Source organism: Rhipicephalus microplus, chromosome 1 (genome assembly GCF_043290135.1).
Source record: "Rhipicephalus microplus isolate Deutch F79 chromosome 1, USDA_Rmic, whole genome shotgun sequence".
Taxonomy (NCBI): domain Eukaryota; kingdom Metazoa; phylum Arthropoda; class Arachnida; order Ixodida; family Ixodidae; genus Rhipicephalus; species Rhipicephalus microplus.
The window spans coordinates 280,008,218-280,024,245 of NC_134700.1; the positions used below are offsets into that span (position 1 = coordinate 280,008,218).

General features: G+C 43.7%; 1 protein-coding gene across 1 annotated transcript in view; it reads right to left on the bottom strand.

Moving 5' to 3' along the window:
* Positions 1-9,433: 9,433 nt before the first annotated feature.
* The window catches only part of LOC119165330 (neurotrimin-like), a 200,448-nt gene continuing 193,853 nt past the window's right edge, over positions 9,434-16,028 (bottom strand). The window contains exons 9-10 of the mRNA XM_037417513.2: positions 13,185-13,268; positions 9,434-9,940 (exon numbers count right to left, since the gene is read on the bottom strand). Coding sequence (XP_037273410.2) covers positions 9,816-9,940; positions 13,185-13,268 — 209 coding nt within the window. The 3' untranslated portion in view covers positions 9,434-9,815. The remainder of the gene's footprint in view (positions 9,941-13,184; positions 13,269-16,028) is intronic.

Here is a 16,028-nt window from a genome sequence, read left to right on the forward strand (position 1 = left end):
ACTGCTGTCACATGGAGCGACGATTAAGAGGAAAAAAATAATCCGTAAAGCGTAAATGACAGAGCAACTTACAGCTCAACAATGCATGAAGAACAACACTCGTTTACAAGGTGGTGCTGCTGTCTAATGACCAAAGCAGCGCTAAAGAACAAAAGGGGCTCTCGGGAAAGCTGAAACGTCTGTGAGGGGTTCGAACTTGGTGTGCAACAAAGTTGTCTGTTTTGTTCATACAAAACGAAAATGAAGCGAAAAGTAAGAAAACTAAACTATGTGCGACAGGAGAAGAAGACATTCCCCACGAGACGGTTTATTCTTCACAGAGACGGAACAAATCAGCGGTCCGTAACGCTGCTGATAAGAAGCGAGCACCGATTTTCGCTGCCTCGACGTCCTTTCGTCGCGAGACCGCCTTTTTATCGCACTCGTTTCTCGGTAGCATCGCCTCTCAGTAACCCCCTTCCACATCCCTCGTAACCCCCCTCAGCCCCATTCTCGCTCGATCATTTTATTTCCACCTTATTTTGCACGCGCAGCGCGATTGGACGTAGCCGCAGACACTCAGCGACGCAACCCTTGCCTTCTTCTACTTCCCCCTTCGCAGCGTGTCCGTACATGGCTCACAACGTCGTTCAATCTCGCTCGCGTGCCCGGAGCAACTGACCCAGAGCTAAACGTTTCTCTCCGGTGGGCGGCGATCGACTCGTCCGTGACACTTTCGGCGGGCCAAACTCGGCGAATTTTTCACCGAGTGAGTGTTGTCGTCCCCCTTCACTCTCTCCTGTAACTCGCTCGTTCCACCTAGCCCAATTTTTTTTCTCTCTTCCTTCAACTTTGTGCGAGAGTCGACTGCCACCTAGCTAGATGTTAGCGGACGACTTTACTGTGAAATTTATTCTTTCTTTTCTCGGTCTGCGGTAGCTCTTTATCGACTTCGAGAATGAGTTGCACACTTCAGGGATCGCGATAAGAACGCGGGTTAGTTTAGGCTGGCATCACGGAAATGCTTCTTTTCCTCTTGCTTTTTTAGCAGTACATGTCATGCGACACACCTGTCGCTTCATTCTACGCCATATTTTAATGGCGTAAAGTCAGAGCCTATGAATATCCCAGAAAATTACAAAAAAAGCTGATTGCAACTCTCATGATAGCAATCAGTGTACCGCAAGACTGAATCTTTTTACCATTTTTTCACACGAATATAGTTCATTTTGTATTGTATACTGATGTATGAGAGCTTGCACAGTGTCTGCTGGCATATTTCATCCGTAGCGCCACTTGACGTCGATGCACCCACGTAGACGCCTAGCGGCACATTTCCATCTCGACGACTATAACGCCAAGAATCATGATTTAATCTTTGAGGTAGCCGAAATAATTAATGTACACCTCGACACAACATCTGCTGGGTCCCGCCCAAAGATGCATCAACAAACACATAACACTGGTACTCAATACCCACCGTGGTGGTCTAGCGGCTAAGGTACTCGGCTGCTGACCCGCAGGTCGCGGGATAGAATCTCGGCTGCGGCGGCTGCATTTCCGATGGAGGCGGAAATGCTGTAGGCCCGTGTGTTCAGATTTGGGCGCACGTTAAAGAACACCACATGGTAGAAACTTCCGAAAGCCTCCACTACGGCGTCTCTCATAATCATATGGTGGTCTCGGGACGTTAAACCCCACATACCAACACCGGTACTCGATAAGTACTCAATCAAAGCATCATCAGGACAGAAACGGCAAAGTTCGCGCTCCCCTGTAATAGTGTAATCGGCGCCCGTGCTCATGCATGGACCACAAAAAGCTTGATTAACGCTAGACGCAGAGTTTGTAACTTGATCTATAACCTCGAGAAGGCGTTCCGGTTACCGCTGCACGAAAAGCTGGAACTACTGAAGCACCCACTGTCTGCTCTGGTTGGTGCGGTGATGTGGCCCCGAGATCAGCTCAGGCAGCACAACGGCATGCTACCGTTGCCAATCGTAGAAGCCACGGCTAGAACACCACGGTTGGGACACCAAGGGAAACACGACGCAAGTCGTGTGTCTTCTCTAGCCTGGCATTTCTCAAGAGAAGTGGTGGCTACTAGGTTCACCTTGGCTATGCTAGCCATCCCTTTGGCGGATCGCATACCTCCATAAAGTCTGACGATAATAAAGTTGCATTCTCTTTCTTCTGGTGGAGTGCGGGGAACGTGGTGTGATAGCCAGGCAAGCATCGCGCAGTTTTTTTTTTTGGGTAGGATAGGATGCTATGAGTGAGGCTTGGGCTAAGGCAGTCACCTTGTAGCATGTTGAGACATTTATAAAATTACAAATGATTGACATATGACAAACGCGCTGAATGGGACCACAGCGACGAATCTTGGAAGCCATGGTCAATAAGGAGTACTTCATTTCCGTGACGGAAGTACGTCACTGAAATCTTGATAGACCCCGTCATGAAACACTTTCAGGTTAAACTTAACTGTGCAGCTTGCACTGAGTTTCGCAGGTTGGGGCACAGTAGAGCTCATCGTCATTCGACCGTTTCACGTGATCACGTTGTAAATTACCAGTATTGGTTAGGTGTCGACCGGGTTTCATTGGGCATTGCTTGTAAATAGCAGCACCGAGTAGCTAAAAAAATAGAAGAGTATTTTTATGTTCTTTTTTTATTATTTATTTTTCTCGGTTTTTCTATTCCCTGTTTAATTTTTTGCCTTCCTGCCTGTCTCTATACATCCCGCTTACTCTTTCTTTCAAGATCTTTCTCTATACTTCTTTCTTTCTTCTTCATTTCTTTCTATGTATCCTTTCCTTTCTCTTTCAGTTATGATCTTTTCCCCAATCTTTTTATATGTTCTTTTCTATCTATTCCTCTCTTTGTAAATGTCGTTGTCTGTCTTTCTATATTTATTTTTCCTTTTCTATCTAATCATGTATATCTACCTTCTCAGTTGCTACTCCTCTTCTCGCACGTCCGAGTTATTCTTTTCCACGCCGGACAAATCAGCGCAGTGGTAGAGGGTGCGCCCGCCGCTAGTCTACGGGTAACGAAGCAGAACATGAAGAAGATGACAAACAGAGTGAGTGCTGGTATGATGACGAATGTTTCTTATCTACGTCGCGAAACGGACTAACAGAGGGCGTAAAAGCTCTGCTGTAAAATTATTGCGATCTCTAATGTACAATAGAAGAGGCTGTGATTAGAGCGCTTAAATACAGAACGAACGGACGCATGGTACGATTAGTTTATTTACCATTATCGTGCTCCCCTACCCTCATTATCACAGTGCATAGCTTACAACGACTTAGTTAGGCCGGTTATTGAATACTCTGAAATTGTATGCGGACTTTGGACACACTTGAACTGCAATATAATGGTGAGGGTACAATGACTTAGTGCTGGGTTCATCTAAACTAAATATCATCGGTAATGTCCTCCTACTTAAGCTTTGTAGGAAAGCTGACCAGTCTATAAATTTTGGTACATATATCGAATATTAAGATCGTCTGACCTGGCGCTCTTCGGCCATAAATTGGTCCTTGCGTCATAAAACACCACGCATCACCAACGAATATTAAGACACTTGAATTGTTTTTCTATCATTCCACAATCAGATGAAGCTCACTCATGCAGATTTTTTGTCCATACCAGCCCAAAAGAAAATTCCAGACATCACCATAGCATATAGAGGTCGGTCCACTGTTAGAGGGAACAAGTGAGCGCGTGGCTTGCGCTGCGCACAGCAAGCAGCGAGGACCACGCGCATGCGCAGAACGACGCTGAGGTGGCACATGCCGTGCGGGTGAAGGCTTGGGCTAGTTGGTTCATGGTTGCAACAGGGAAAGAAACACCATGAAACATTTAACCGAAACACAAGACCAAAAAAAAAGTATGACAACTGCGCTGATTCTTCTCTTATAGCTGTTGTCTGCCCATCTTCGTCTACGGTTATTTCAGACATTTTTTGCCTTTCCATTGAAAAATGAGGGCTCTGTAGCAAGTTAACTGAGATGGGAAAGGCTGCAAGGCCGTCACTTCGAATGTCTTTTAGTGTGGCTGAGAAACAGCTGCCGCCAACCACGTCCACAGACTAATCCCCGTATTCACAAACAATCCTCGACTCGACTTTAACCCTTCACTTGACAGAGTTGAGCACTGCGCCGCTGCTCGGCTGAAATTGACGCTGCACTGATCGAGAATCGCACCGCATTATCGCTGATATGCAGTGATTTGCCGTACCTAGAGAGGGCGCTTCCATCGGCTTTCTCAAGTGGAGGTGAAGCGTTGAGTGAAGGGGCGTTCTAGAATACGGGGGAAAGGTAGTCCGCGCAGCCGCCGCGCCGAGTTTGCCACGAGGGGCGCGAGCAGTGTACGATCAACGAAATGTCCGCATCAGTGTCCGAGATAGGGCTCAAAATTAGCCAAGAAGGCCGCGTTAAGCCCCTAAGATCGACCAGCTCATGCTGTTTCTTGAGCTTCAGACGGTTAATGTAAACTTCTTTCTTTTTTGTTTTTCTTAGTAATTAGCGTGAAACAGAGGCTCGATATGTTTGTTAGATTTGCATATTATGTGCGTGTGCACTGCTTCACAGTGCGCCACTTCATGTGTAGTTTTTGTTATGGAGAACCACAGTATGCGTGGACGCGAGGCGGGCCTCGATAGCACTCGTTTGAGAGTGTTCCGCTCTTTTCCACTTCATGAAACGAACACTCGGAAGTCATAGTGAAAGAAAAAATCACCTTATCGCTTAACTAAACAATGAAGCGCCTCTTCTGTCATAGCATACATACGTAATATAGTTTTCTTTTAACTATTTCGAGTGTCTCGTGCCTACAATATTATTGGGAGCATATTATTGGCTTGCAATACGAATACGTGGCATGCTTTCTGCTAGATAATTAATGTGACAGCTACTGAAGTTGAAACTTCAATAGCACGAAGCTCTAGCAGTTATGGATGTAAAAGACATAGGTTAATTTCGGTACAATACAATGCTTTTTCATTGGTAATTGAGGCACGCTGCACATTCGCGCAATGAATTACCATTGTTCTGAGTACTTCTGCCCATTTCTAAGTCTGTGAGTGTGCGTTCGTAGAGCGTGTGTCTCACCGTTGTTTTCACTTATTAGATGCGTTACTTGAGTCGCATGCATGTCGGTATGCGGGCTGACTAGCCTTTTTAGCGTATAATGTAGCAATCGTCTATGTTGAGTGATTTTGGCCAGATGTTACCATACCATGTCGAGATGGCTAAAACTATTTGTTTGAATATTTGTGTTTAGAATTTATTTAGTTAGTAACTTGTCTGTTAGTTAGTTAGTTAGTTAGTTAGTTAGTTAGTTAGTTAGGAGGTTAGGTAAATGTTTCAGTGCAACACCCGAGCTTAGAACGCGCACAATTGCGATGGGTACGAGGGTTTGTGAACTCAGTGAACCCACGTGAACGCCTTTACCGCAACTGGGAGTTGAAGTTGCGGCGTTTTGTTCAGCGACAAAGTCTATGTAGACGAAGTCTATGTATATATATATACATAGACTTCGTTTATACATAGATAAAGTCTATGTGTAGTAACAGAGTAAACACAGGGGAGGGGGTGAGGAGGTGCGTCGTACATTGTCGTTGATTACGTGTATATTAGCAACCATTTTCAATGTTCCTTGTTTCGGGCCGAGGAGCAACGTTGAATGAATATGAACAATTCGGATATGGTAGAGCAACCAGATATCAATAAAACAATGTTGGCTAAGCTTTAACATTTAAAAAACATGTTAACACCAGCGAAATGTATGTTTAGCTTGGTTTTGCGAAAAGTACGCACTCGGGAGTCGGCTACTATTTGAACTAAATAACGATTGTATAAGTTTTCTTTTTCCTCATAAGGTGTTTCAAACACTAGCGTGGCTCCGTAATGAACTGCTGAGTGCCACGCAGCAGACTACTTTGTTACGTGCATCCATCCGATTTCTCGCTCACAGCCACCTACACCAATGCAGACACCAGAATCTCTGTGACACGAGTTATTTGACGCCATTACGTTCGGAGAACCTTTGCAATACGAACCTAGGACTGTTTTATGACAAAAGGAGAGCGTCCTCCCTCTGTTTTCGTAGACGCTTTATACGCACGTTTTTTTTTGAACGATGTACTCTATGATTGGCAGGTGGGCCCAGAGCGTCCATCATCTAATAGCTCGGCCTTGGATTGTGAAAGCCATCGTGACAAAGGCGCGTGCCGCCGTGGATTGATTGATTTGGGGGGTTTAACGTCCCAAAACCACCACACGATTATGAGAGACGCCGTAGTGGAGGGCTCCGGAAATTTCGACCACCTGGGGTTCTTTAACGTGCACCCAAATCTGAGCACACGGGCCTACAACATTTCCGCCTCCATCGGAAACGCAGCCGCCGCAGCCGGGATTCGAACCCGCGACCTGCGGGTCAGCAGCCGAGTACCTTAGCCACTAGACCACCACGGCAGGGCACGCGCCGTGGAAGCCACAGGAGTCCCTAGGCACTCCTCCAAGAGTTTGTACAGCGGCCGGCCCTCGAGGCCGCCCCGGTACAAACTCTTGGAAGGAGTAGACCCTAGGGCTTCTACATAGTCTACAGAAATGTTTTCCACCATCACCACAGAATAGTACATTGTTAAGAGCACGCCCATGCCCTTAGAGCGTCGAGTGTCTTGTGGCTGAGGTACTCGGCTGCTGATCCGCAGGTCGCTGGATCGAATCGCGGCTGCGGCGACTGCATTTCCGATGGAGGCGGAAATGCTGTAGGCCCGTGTGCTCGGATTTGGGCGCACGTTAAACAGCCCCAGGTGGTCGAAATTTCCGGAGCCCTCCACTATGGCGTCTCTCATAATCATATGGTGGTTTTGAGACGTTAAACCTCACATATTAATCAATCAATCAATCAATCAATCAATCAATCAATCAATCAATCAATCAATCAATCAATCAATCAATCAATCAATCAATCAATCAATGTTCTAAGAGCATGTGCCAACCATGCGCGGGAACATGCGCCGTTTGAAACGTGACATTTCTCGACATTGGTCGTCGTTTTGGGATTAGCACATATTCCATGTCAGGAGAGAGTGTACATTGTGTGACACGTGTAGAGAAAGAGAGAGATGTGATATGTCAAATACAGAAAGCAAAGAATGTTGCGAGCATTTTCGGCTAATGGCAACGGTTTACATGCCGCACATTTTGTTCAATGTGCAGGTGTTTGACGTTCGTTCAATGACGTAGACAAAAAATTGTTGAGCTCCCCGTACTGTACAACTTTATTTCTTTGAAAGCTCGTTATTGTCACCCAAGCAGTAAATATGGAGAAGCTGCTTGTTCGTAAGTCGAGTGAGCAGGAAGAAAAATGACACTGAAGAAAAAGAAGTGGCTTATGTGAAAACAAGAGTTTTGTGTAGTTAATGTAAGTTAACTTTTTTATGACAGCGACGACAAAGTGAGAATAAATGAGAAAGTTTCGTCGCAAGACAATTCAACTTCAGTGTGTGCTATCAACAGCAAAAGTTTGCGTGACGTTGAATCCACAAGAAATGCAAATTTCTGCTATATCAGTGCTTAATGATTGTAATGAAACTGGTGGCTGTATAGGTCGGAATGCTAAGTGCAGTATGGAACCCTTATTTATAAATTACACTCACAGAGAAAGGGAAAATTCAGCTTTATCAAAAATTTCGCGCCCTGCAAATTTTCGCTGTTGATAGTACAAAAACACAAAAGAACGTAATATATTTATACCTGTGTGAGTGAACAAAAACTAAACACCGGCTGCCTCAGTAAGAAGCGTTATTTTTTTTATCGTTCACCAATAATAAAAAGTTTTGTCTGCAACTAAACACAAGCGCATTGGCTTCAAATTCGGCATTGTATACAAGGTTCATGCTATCTAGCTCCAGAGAGCCGGCTGATAAGTCGGTTCTTTGGGACCACGTTTAGAAGCAGATTGCACCATAGTATCAATGATGCATGATGTAGATGTCTACAACTGCCTGCAATGATGCAATTCAGCTGCATGTACAAGCGGCGGCTCGCTGAAGCTAAAATGCATTGTACGTCTGCCGTACTACAGAAATTCTATGTGGCCTTTTGCTAGTGCGTTTTAAGTACCACCGCGTTGCAGTGTCCCGTTTAAAATTGAGCCTCTTAAAGACTAGGACCTGAGAAGATAGCGCCTTCTCAGAATAACAAAGAAAACTGCTTGCGCGATGTGTCGTAACCAAAATAGCGCATTCAACTCGTGTGACTTCTATATACCTATTCAGAAAAGAAGAACCTGAACCCATCAGAGCAGTTTTATAGCGAAGATTCTGCGACATCTTTCTGAGCAGGTACAGTCTTTGTCAGAAGTGCGAGAGCCTCTCTGCGACTGAGATATTCCACTGGTCTCTGCAGCTGAGATTCTATGGAAAGCCTGGCGATGCGAAGTTCGGAGAAGACAGTATACTTTCAGCTCTTTGAAACAATTACAGTTTCAGGAGGTATGTGCATGCGCATGCTCAGGCTGGCCAAGGACACTGTTTAATCTTTCGACAAACACTGTCAAAGCTTTGAGAGCGCAAAAATCCATTCTTACCCTCCTTCATAAAAACAAAAACACGCGGTCACACGAAAGAAAGTCGAAAGCTGCTGCCGTACGATGTTCGTACTATAGATTATTACCGTACGCCTACAAATGGTAGGTCTTACGCCTATTGATTATTATGGCCATGTACTGCGTATTTCGAGATCGGATAGCAGGAGACAAGAAATGTTGATTACAGCGTATTTGGAGCCAAAACTGTGCGACATTGCTGCGTCATAATCTTCTAAGTTCGTTGAATGCAGCGTAATAGCGATAATGTTGCAATATTTTTTTTGTTCGACGGTACAGCCTCCTGCAGATAAATTCTCATAAAACGTGCAATTATTAGGTGTAATCTCCAATTACTAACATGTAATAGAAAATAAATTGGGCTGCTTTGGTTAATCTTTCTAGCTTTTGATAACATCGTCGTATTATAAAGATATGATAATAGATAAACGCATGTATAATAAACGAACCATTTAGTTCGGACTTCTTTTTAAGTGCGTGTGATATCCGCGATTTTTTTTATCCTTTAGCTCGAAACTAAGGCAGCTACAACAGCAGCTCTCGTGTTTACACTCTCCAGCATAACTAGCTAAACAGCGGTGCAGTTCTACCAAAGCGTTCGCCATTTCACAAAAAAACAAACAAAAACTACTCAGTTACAACATGCTTTGTTCTTTTCCTTTGAGTCGGCATCAGTTGGCACGTCGTTTACACTTGTTTACACTGCAGAGGAAGGGAGTGAGAAGGAATATTTGAGGAGTAGTAGAAGGAAGAGAAGTCGGGTTTGTAGGCGGCACAGGTGTACCGGCACGTTACTCGAGCAGACCGACCGTACTTGTCGTCCTCTTCATTTTTGTTTTGGCGCAGGAGCCTTTTCACAACTCGGTTGGTTGCAGAGTCCTCCCGCGACGACACTTGTTGAGATGCGAGGAGCACCGAAAGTACCGTTGTCAACATGCACTGAGCGTCCATCAGTTCTTTCGCAAAGAGGTCGCACGTCTAACGGTGATAGTTCCGGTCATTTTCTGAATTTGGTTTTTTTTTGTCTTCCTCATTTTGAGCTCGAGCCAAGCTGATGGCGGGTGCGAATGAACAGAAAGAAGCGACTCTTCCTTGCGACGCGTTCCATCGTTCAATTTTTTTTTGTTGTTGTTGTTCACATTGGCTACGCGCAGCGCCTGGAAGCAATACACGCGTGGTTCTTGATTGCAGGCGGTAGTCGTTGAAAGCGGTGATCAGACGCCATGAGCGCGAAGCAGCAAGGTGCAAACTGCGACCAGGAGGACAACTGCGGAAGACGTGGCACGGCTTTGCGGGACCGAGTTGTGACCTGACGATGGTCGCGCGCTGTCTTTGTCCGCTGTAGGAAGAGAGAAAAAACAAACAAAACACAAGTCGTAAAGTTGCTGACATCAAAAGATCATGCACATCTTTCATCTACGTGATCGGAACAATCAATGCGACGTTGTACCATTAGAAAAAAAAGTAACTGAGAAACCATCATGAGAATTATTATCGCTATAATATTTGCACCCACTCAACCAAGCATAAAATATATTTGTTTCTTGTTTTCTTTATATTGTAACAACCAAGGGAAAAGAGTAGCCGTTGCCAAGTAATGATGACAACTATTTCATTCATTTATTATTTCAATAACAAATTAAGAAAATCGTGAATAGAAATACCCTGCGCTAGCAAGATCAAGTATACTTTGTACTGGAACCAGCATGATAGGGTCTTGTTCCCCAGTCGTCCACGTAGGAGCAGGTTGAGTAAGGTGTAGCCCTATTGACACATCATTATTACTTAAATAGCATGGTAATAATGAAACGCTAAGGCGTCAATTATCTCCATATTATTCATTGACGTTTTATTCTTAAATGAGGCGTCGTTGCAGAGTTCAAGGTTTCATCTTCTCAAACGGTACTTTTTGTTCATGTATCGAATTGCCGTTAATGGTTGCGCGGCACCATCACTATGCTATGTGCTAGAGACGCTTACACTTCGATATTACAAGCCCTCGAAACTCCTGTAGTTCAGCATAGTATAGCGCCATGAATTACACACGTGGTTGAATGACGACTGTTGCCCCGCACATTTCTGTGCAGACTTTTCTTGGCATGGAGAGACCTCTGGGGTACATCTATTGTTTTATTTATTTGTACAAGTGCCTGCAGCTCCACGAGGGCATTATAGTTAGTGGGCAACTCAAGAAGCAGTGGACGCATACCAAATATATGATACACAGAGAGAGAGATGAAAATATGACCTATGTAGGATATCATACGACCGACTCACTAAAACAAGTGCACATCACATCATGATAAGAAAAACACGTATCACGCATATCACTTCAGAAAACATATTCGAAAAGAGAGTTCCGGGCAGAGTGAACTATAGGCCTACATAACGCGGCTAAAATATGTGGTTGCTGCCCTGACAGAGGCAAGTCTAATGCCGAAACATTTGCTCCAACGACATTCGTGTTTCAACGATTTCTCAGACACGTCAAATAGCCATCACAAGGCCACTCGCGGCAAACAGTGAAGTAAACGAAATTTCGCGCACCCCTGGACAAACGCGATGTATAATAATAACAGAGTAGTGCTGTGGATGTTTAGGGCTTTCGAACAAACTCTGACTGTGTGTAATTATTAACGTGCGCGCGTAATTCCTGTGCACGAGTGTACTTGTGTTGCATCGCCATTTTTTTCTTTTTTACTGTTCAGCGCCAGGAAGAGGCCGGCGACGAAGCCGGCAACTTCGCAACTCAGCTGTAGAACACCACAGCCATCGATTCCATCAAAGTGGATGAAAATATACGAGGTGGTGCAGACCGCCACTGAATATAAAAATTTAAAAAATTACAATAACTTATAAACTACGTAGAAGAACGAACACGAAAATTACGACGACGGAGGCGTTCAACAGAAACGCGACGCCTTGAGGACGCAGCGGCGGTGACCGAACTCGCGGACTTCGACAGCTCTCGTGCGTGGTGACGCCTTCGTGTCTGTACCGACTCTCTCTCTCTCTCTCTCTCTCTCTCTCTCTATCTCTCTCTCTCTCTCTCTCTCTCTCTCTATCTCTCTCCCTTTCTCTCTCTCTCTCTCTCTCTCGCTATTCCCATAAATGTACGGCCGATCACTCCTGCGCCACACAGTCAATAACGATGAGTATAAAGAAAGGAAAAAAGCAGACCGGGCTTTCGCCTCAAGCACAGAAGACGAGCGTATGCGCAACAGGGGCGGCGGTAAAGGGCCTCTCCTTTTATACGAGCAGCCGTAAATGAGCGCACGAAAGGATGGCCACAACGGGTGCGCGATGGTCGCCCATTCGCACAAATTGCAATGTCGGCCCGAGCGATGCCCGTATAAGACGACTGTATAGTATACGACGAGTGGCGACGCGAGGGCCGAGTCTCGTACGAACACGCGGGCGAGGCCATTTGTTCCGAAGGGAGGAGGAGGAGGGGAGGGAGACGACACGTCGCTCGGTCGCATGTAAATGCGCCCTCGAGCAAGACTTATATTATAGCTCGGTCACGGTGGCGCATTGTGCGGGGAGTAACGGAACGTATACACATGAGCCGTAAGGCGTTGCTTCGGTCGTCGCGGCTTCATAAAACACGTATGTATTACGCCGTACGAATGACGGCCGCGTCGAAGGACGGGGCCCGAATGTAGCACGCGTCACCCGAGCTTTCGTAAGCAGACAAAACACGCAGAAAAAAAGAAGATGGAAAAATTGCTATTTCGGTCACGAATTTGTCGTGGTTGTTAACTGCTCTAAACGCACCTGTTTACCTAATAATAATAATAATAATAATAATAATAATAATAATAATAATAATAATAATAATAATAATAATAATAATAATAATAATAATAATAATAAAATTGGTGAAGTTTAACGTCCGGGAACCACGCCATGATTATGAGAAACAGCGTAGTGGAGGGCTCCGGAATTTTCTATCACCGGGGCTTCTTAAACGTGCACCTAAATTTAAGCACACGGGCCTCAGGTATTTCCGCCTCGACCGAAAACGCGTCCGCCGCTGCCCGAGATTCGTCGTGCGGATCAGCAGTCGAGTGCCGTAACTACTAGACAACTGCGGCGGGGTGTTTTCCTGCGTTAAACGGGTAAGCTAAAAACGGGCTTCGGATTTGTCAATAAAAACACTGTTTATTAGCAGATACACGCCTCTACATTTAAATAACTGTCACGTGACGTTGATCGCTATGTCCATGCACTTTTCGAGTTAAAAAAAGAAAACCTTACCTGGCGTGCTCGGTGGGACAGTGATATTCTAACGTGGCACACAGTCTGTTTGTTCCTCATATTTATTTTCTTCCTCCAATAAAAAGAAGGTTGGTCGAATATTTCGAAGTAGGTACATTAGGAAATGAGAGCTCGTGAGTCAGTGTATTCGAGTGCCGACGAGTGCAAGACACACTTCGTCGGGCAATATTAGAAAAAAAAACTTAATTTCGGGTCGGCATTTAGATGTATCAGGGATATTATAGCGCTCAGCCGTCACTAATACCTTTAGACGGCAGGGAAAGAAAAGCGAACAAAAACCAAATAGATTGCAAGGAACTTACCGGATCTCTCGTAGTCCTGATTAAAGTTTGGAGGAGGGTACCCTTGAGTGCCTTCTTCTTCAGTAGAATACTCTCCTCGGCGCCCTAAGAAAATTTTTGAAGTTATAACTCATAAACTACTCTTACTATTTGTACGCCATGTCGTGACATTATAGCTATGCACTCGCGGCTATGCCAAGTGTGATACGGACGTTATTGAGGCAACGATTATAATGTTTGGCTGAACAGAAAAGTTGAAAAGAGTAACAAAACAATCCTTTCGGGGACCTTACGTTTCGTGCAGCGCATACTATTGTTCTTAGACCTCCGCCTGTCCTTTCTTGTTTATGACGTTCTGGTTAGTGTGTGCAGTGTTTAAAGTATACAAAATTTTTTCCGCTACATATTTGTTTAGTCTCATTGGCAAATTGTTGTTTCAGCCGTGTAAAGCTGAAACAGCTCTTCTTTTTGAACTCAGTTTATTGAATCTTTGGCACTGAGGAACAATTATTTTATTGGCCTGACGCTGACTCATTCATTCAGCTTATTCTGTTATGGATTCACTCGGCATGAACCAGAAATTTTCATCCGGTTAATCTTCCTCTATTTCACTCAACCTTATTATCTCTCTCATTCGGCATGCGTACGTGAGAACACTTTCCGAGGTCATTATGAGCCTGATATTGTATGCGTCAACGGATATGCGCACAACTCAAAACATATATATATATATATATATATATATATATATATATATATATATATATATATATATATATATATATATATATATATATATATATATATACTCGTACTGGCAGACTTAGACTTAGGGCCTTTAGGTTGTATACGAGGGAGTATTGGTCACGCCAGACAGGCTCAAAAGAGTGTGCCACACTTGCCGCCATGGCTACTGGTGGCGCTGACTGACACTTCCACGTTTAATTTACATATAAACCCAATAAAGTGGCTGGGGGGATAGCTGTCGTGGTAGCTCAGTGATAGAGCATCGAACGCGTCATTCGAAGGTCGCAGCTTCGGATCCTGCCCACGGCAAGTTATCTTTTCACTCACTTTTTTTTCTTCATAGTTACATTACAATTCGGTCTGATATCTTCCCCTATACTTTCCTTGGCATTATTGTTTATTAGATCTGATCAATAATGTGTAAAAACACGAAAACACGAGTCCTTATGTATACACTTCTTTCCTTATATATATATATATATATATATATATATATATATATATATATATATATATATATATATATATATATATATATATATATATGAGATCTAACAGACAGTAATGCCAAGGAATGTACAGGGGAAGGTATTAGAACCAATGGAATGTAAATAAGAAGAAAGAAAAGTGGATGAAAAAATAACCGGCTGGTTATTTTTTCATCCAGTTTTCTTTCTTTTTATTTACATTCCATTGGTTCTAATACCTTCCCCTGTACATTCCTTGGAATTACTGTCTGTTAGATCTCAATAATATTGTGTTAAAACACGGAAAAACGAGCCCTTAGGTATACACTTCTTTCCCTTATATATATATATATATATATATATATATATATATATATATATATATATATATATATATATATATATATATATATATATATATATATATAATGAGATCTAACAGACAGTAATGCCAAGGAATGTACAGGGGAAGTTATTAGAACCAATGGAATGTAAATAAGAAGAAAGAAGAAAGAAAAGTGGATGAAAAAATTACCAGCCGTGAGCAGGAATCGAACCTACGATCTTCGAATAACGCGTTCGATGCTCTATCCACTGAGCTATCGCAGCGGCCCTCCCTCCATCCACTTTTTTGGGTTTATATGTGAATTTAGAAGTAGGAGTGACAGTCAGCGCCATCTATAAGCCAAAGAACGAGTGTGAAAACACTCTTATTCGCATGTTTGGCGTCACGTAGCACGTGAACTTATTATGAGCGGGCAGCTGATTAATTGTCCCTCTTATACAACCTAAACGCACCAAGTCTGCCAGTACGAGACCCTCGTTCAATGAAATAAGGGAAAGAAGTGTATACCTAAGGGCTCGTTTTTCCGTGTTTTAACACAATAATAATGAGATCTAACAGACAGTAATGCCAAGGAATGTACAGGGGAAGTTATTAGAACCAATGGAATGTAAATAAGAAGAAAGAAGAAAGAAAAGTGGATGAAAAAATTACCAGCCGTGAGCAGGAATCGAACCTACGATCTTCGAATAACGCGTTCGATGCTCTATCCACTGAGCTATCACAGCGGCCCTCCCTCCATCCACTTTTTTGGGTTTATATGTGAATTTAGAAGTAGGAGTGACAGTCAGCGCCATCTATAAGCCAAAGAACGAGTGTGAAAACACTCTTATTCGCATGTTTGGCGTCACGTAGCACGTGAACTTATTATGAGCGGGCAGCTGATTAATTGTCCCTCTTATACAACCTAAACGCACCAAGTCTGCCAGTACGAGACCCTCGTTCAATGAAATAAGGGAAAGAAGTGTATACCTAAGGGCTCGTTTTTCCGTGTTTTAACACAATATTAATGAGATCTAACAGACAGTAATGCCAAGGAATGTACAGGGGAAGTTATTAGAACCAATGGAATGTAAATAAGAAGAAAGAAGAAAGAAAAGTGGATGAAAAAATTACCAGCCGTGAGCAGGAATCGAACCTACGATCTTCGAATAACGCGTTCGATGCTCTATCCACTGAGCTATCACAGCGGCCCTCCCTCCATCCACTTTTTTGGGTTTATATGTGAATTTAGAAGTAGGAGTGACAGTCAGCGCCATCTATAAGCCAAAGAACGAGTGTGAAAACACTCTTATTCGCATGTTTGGC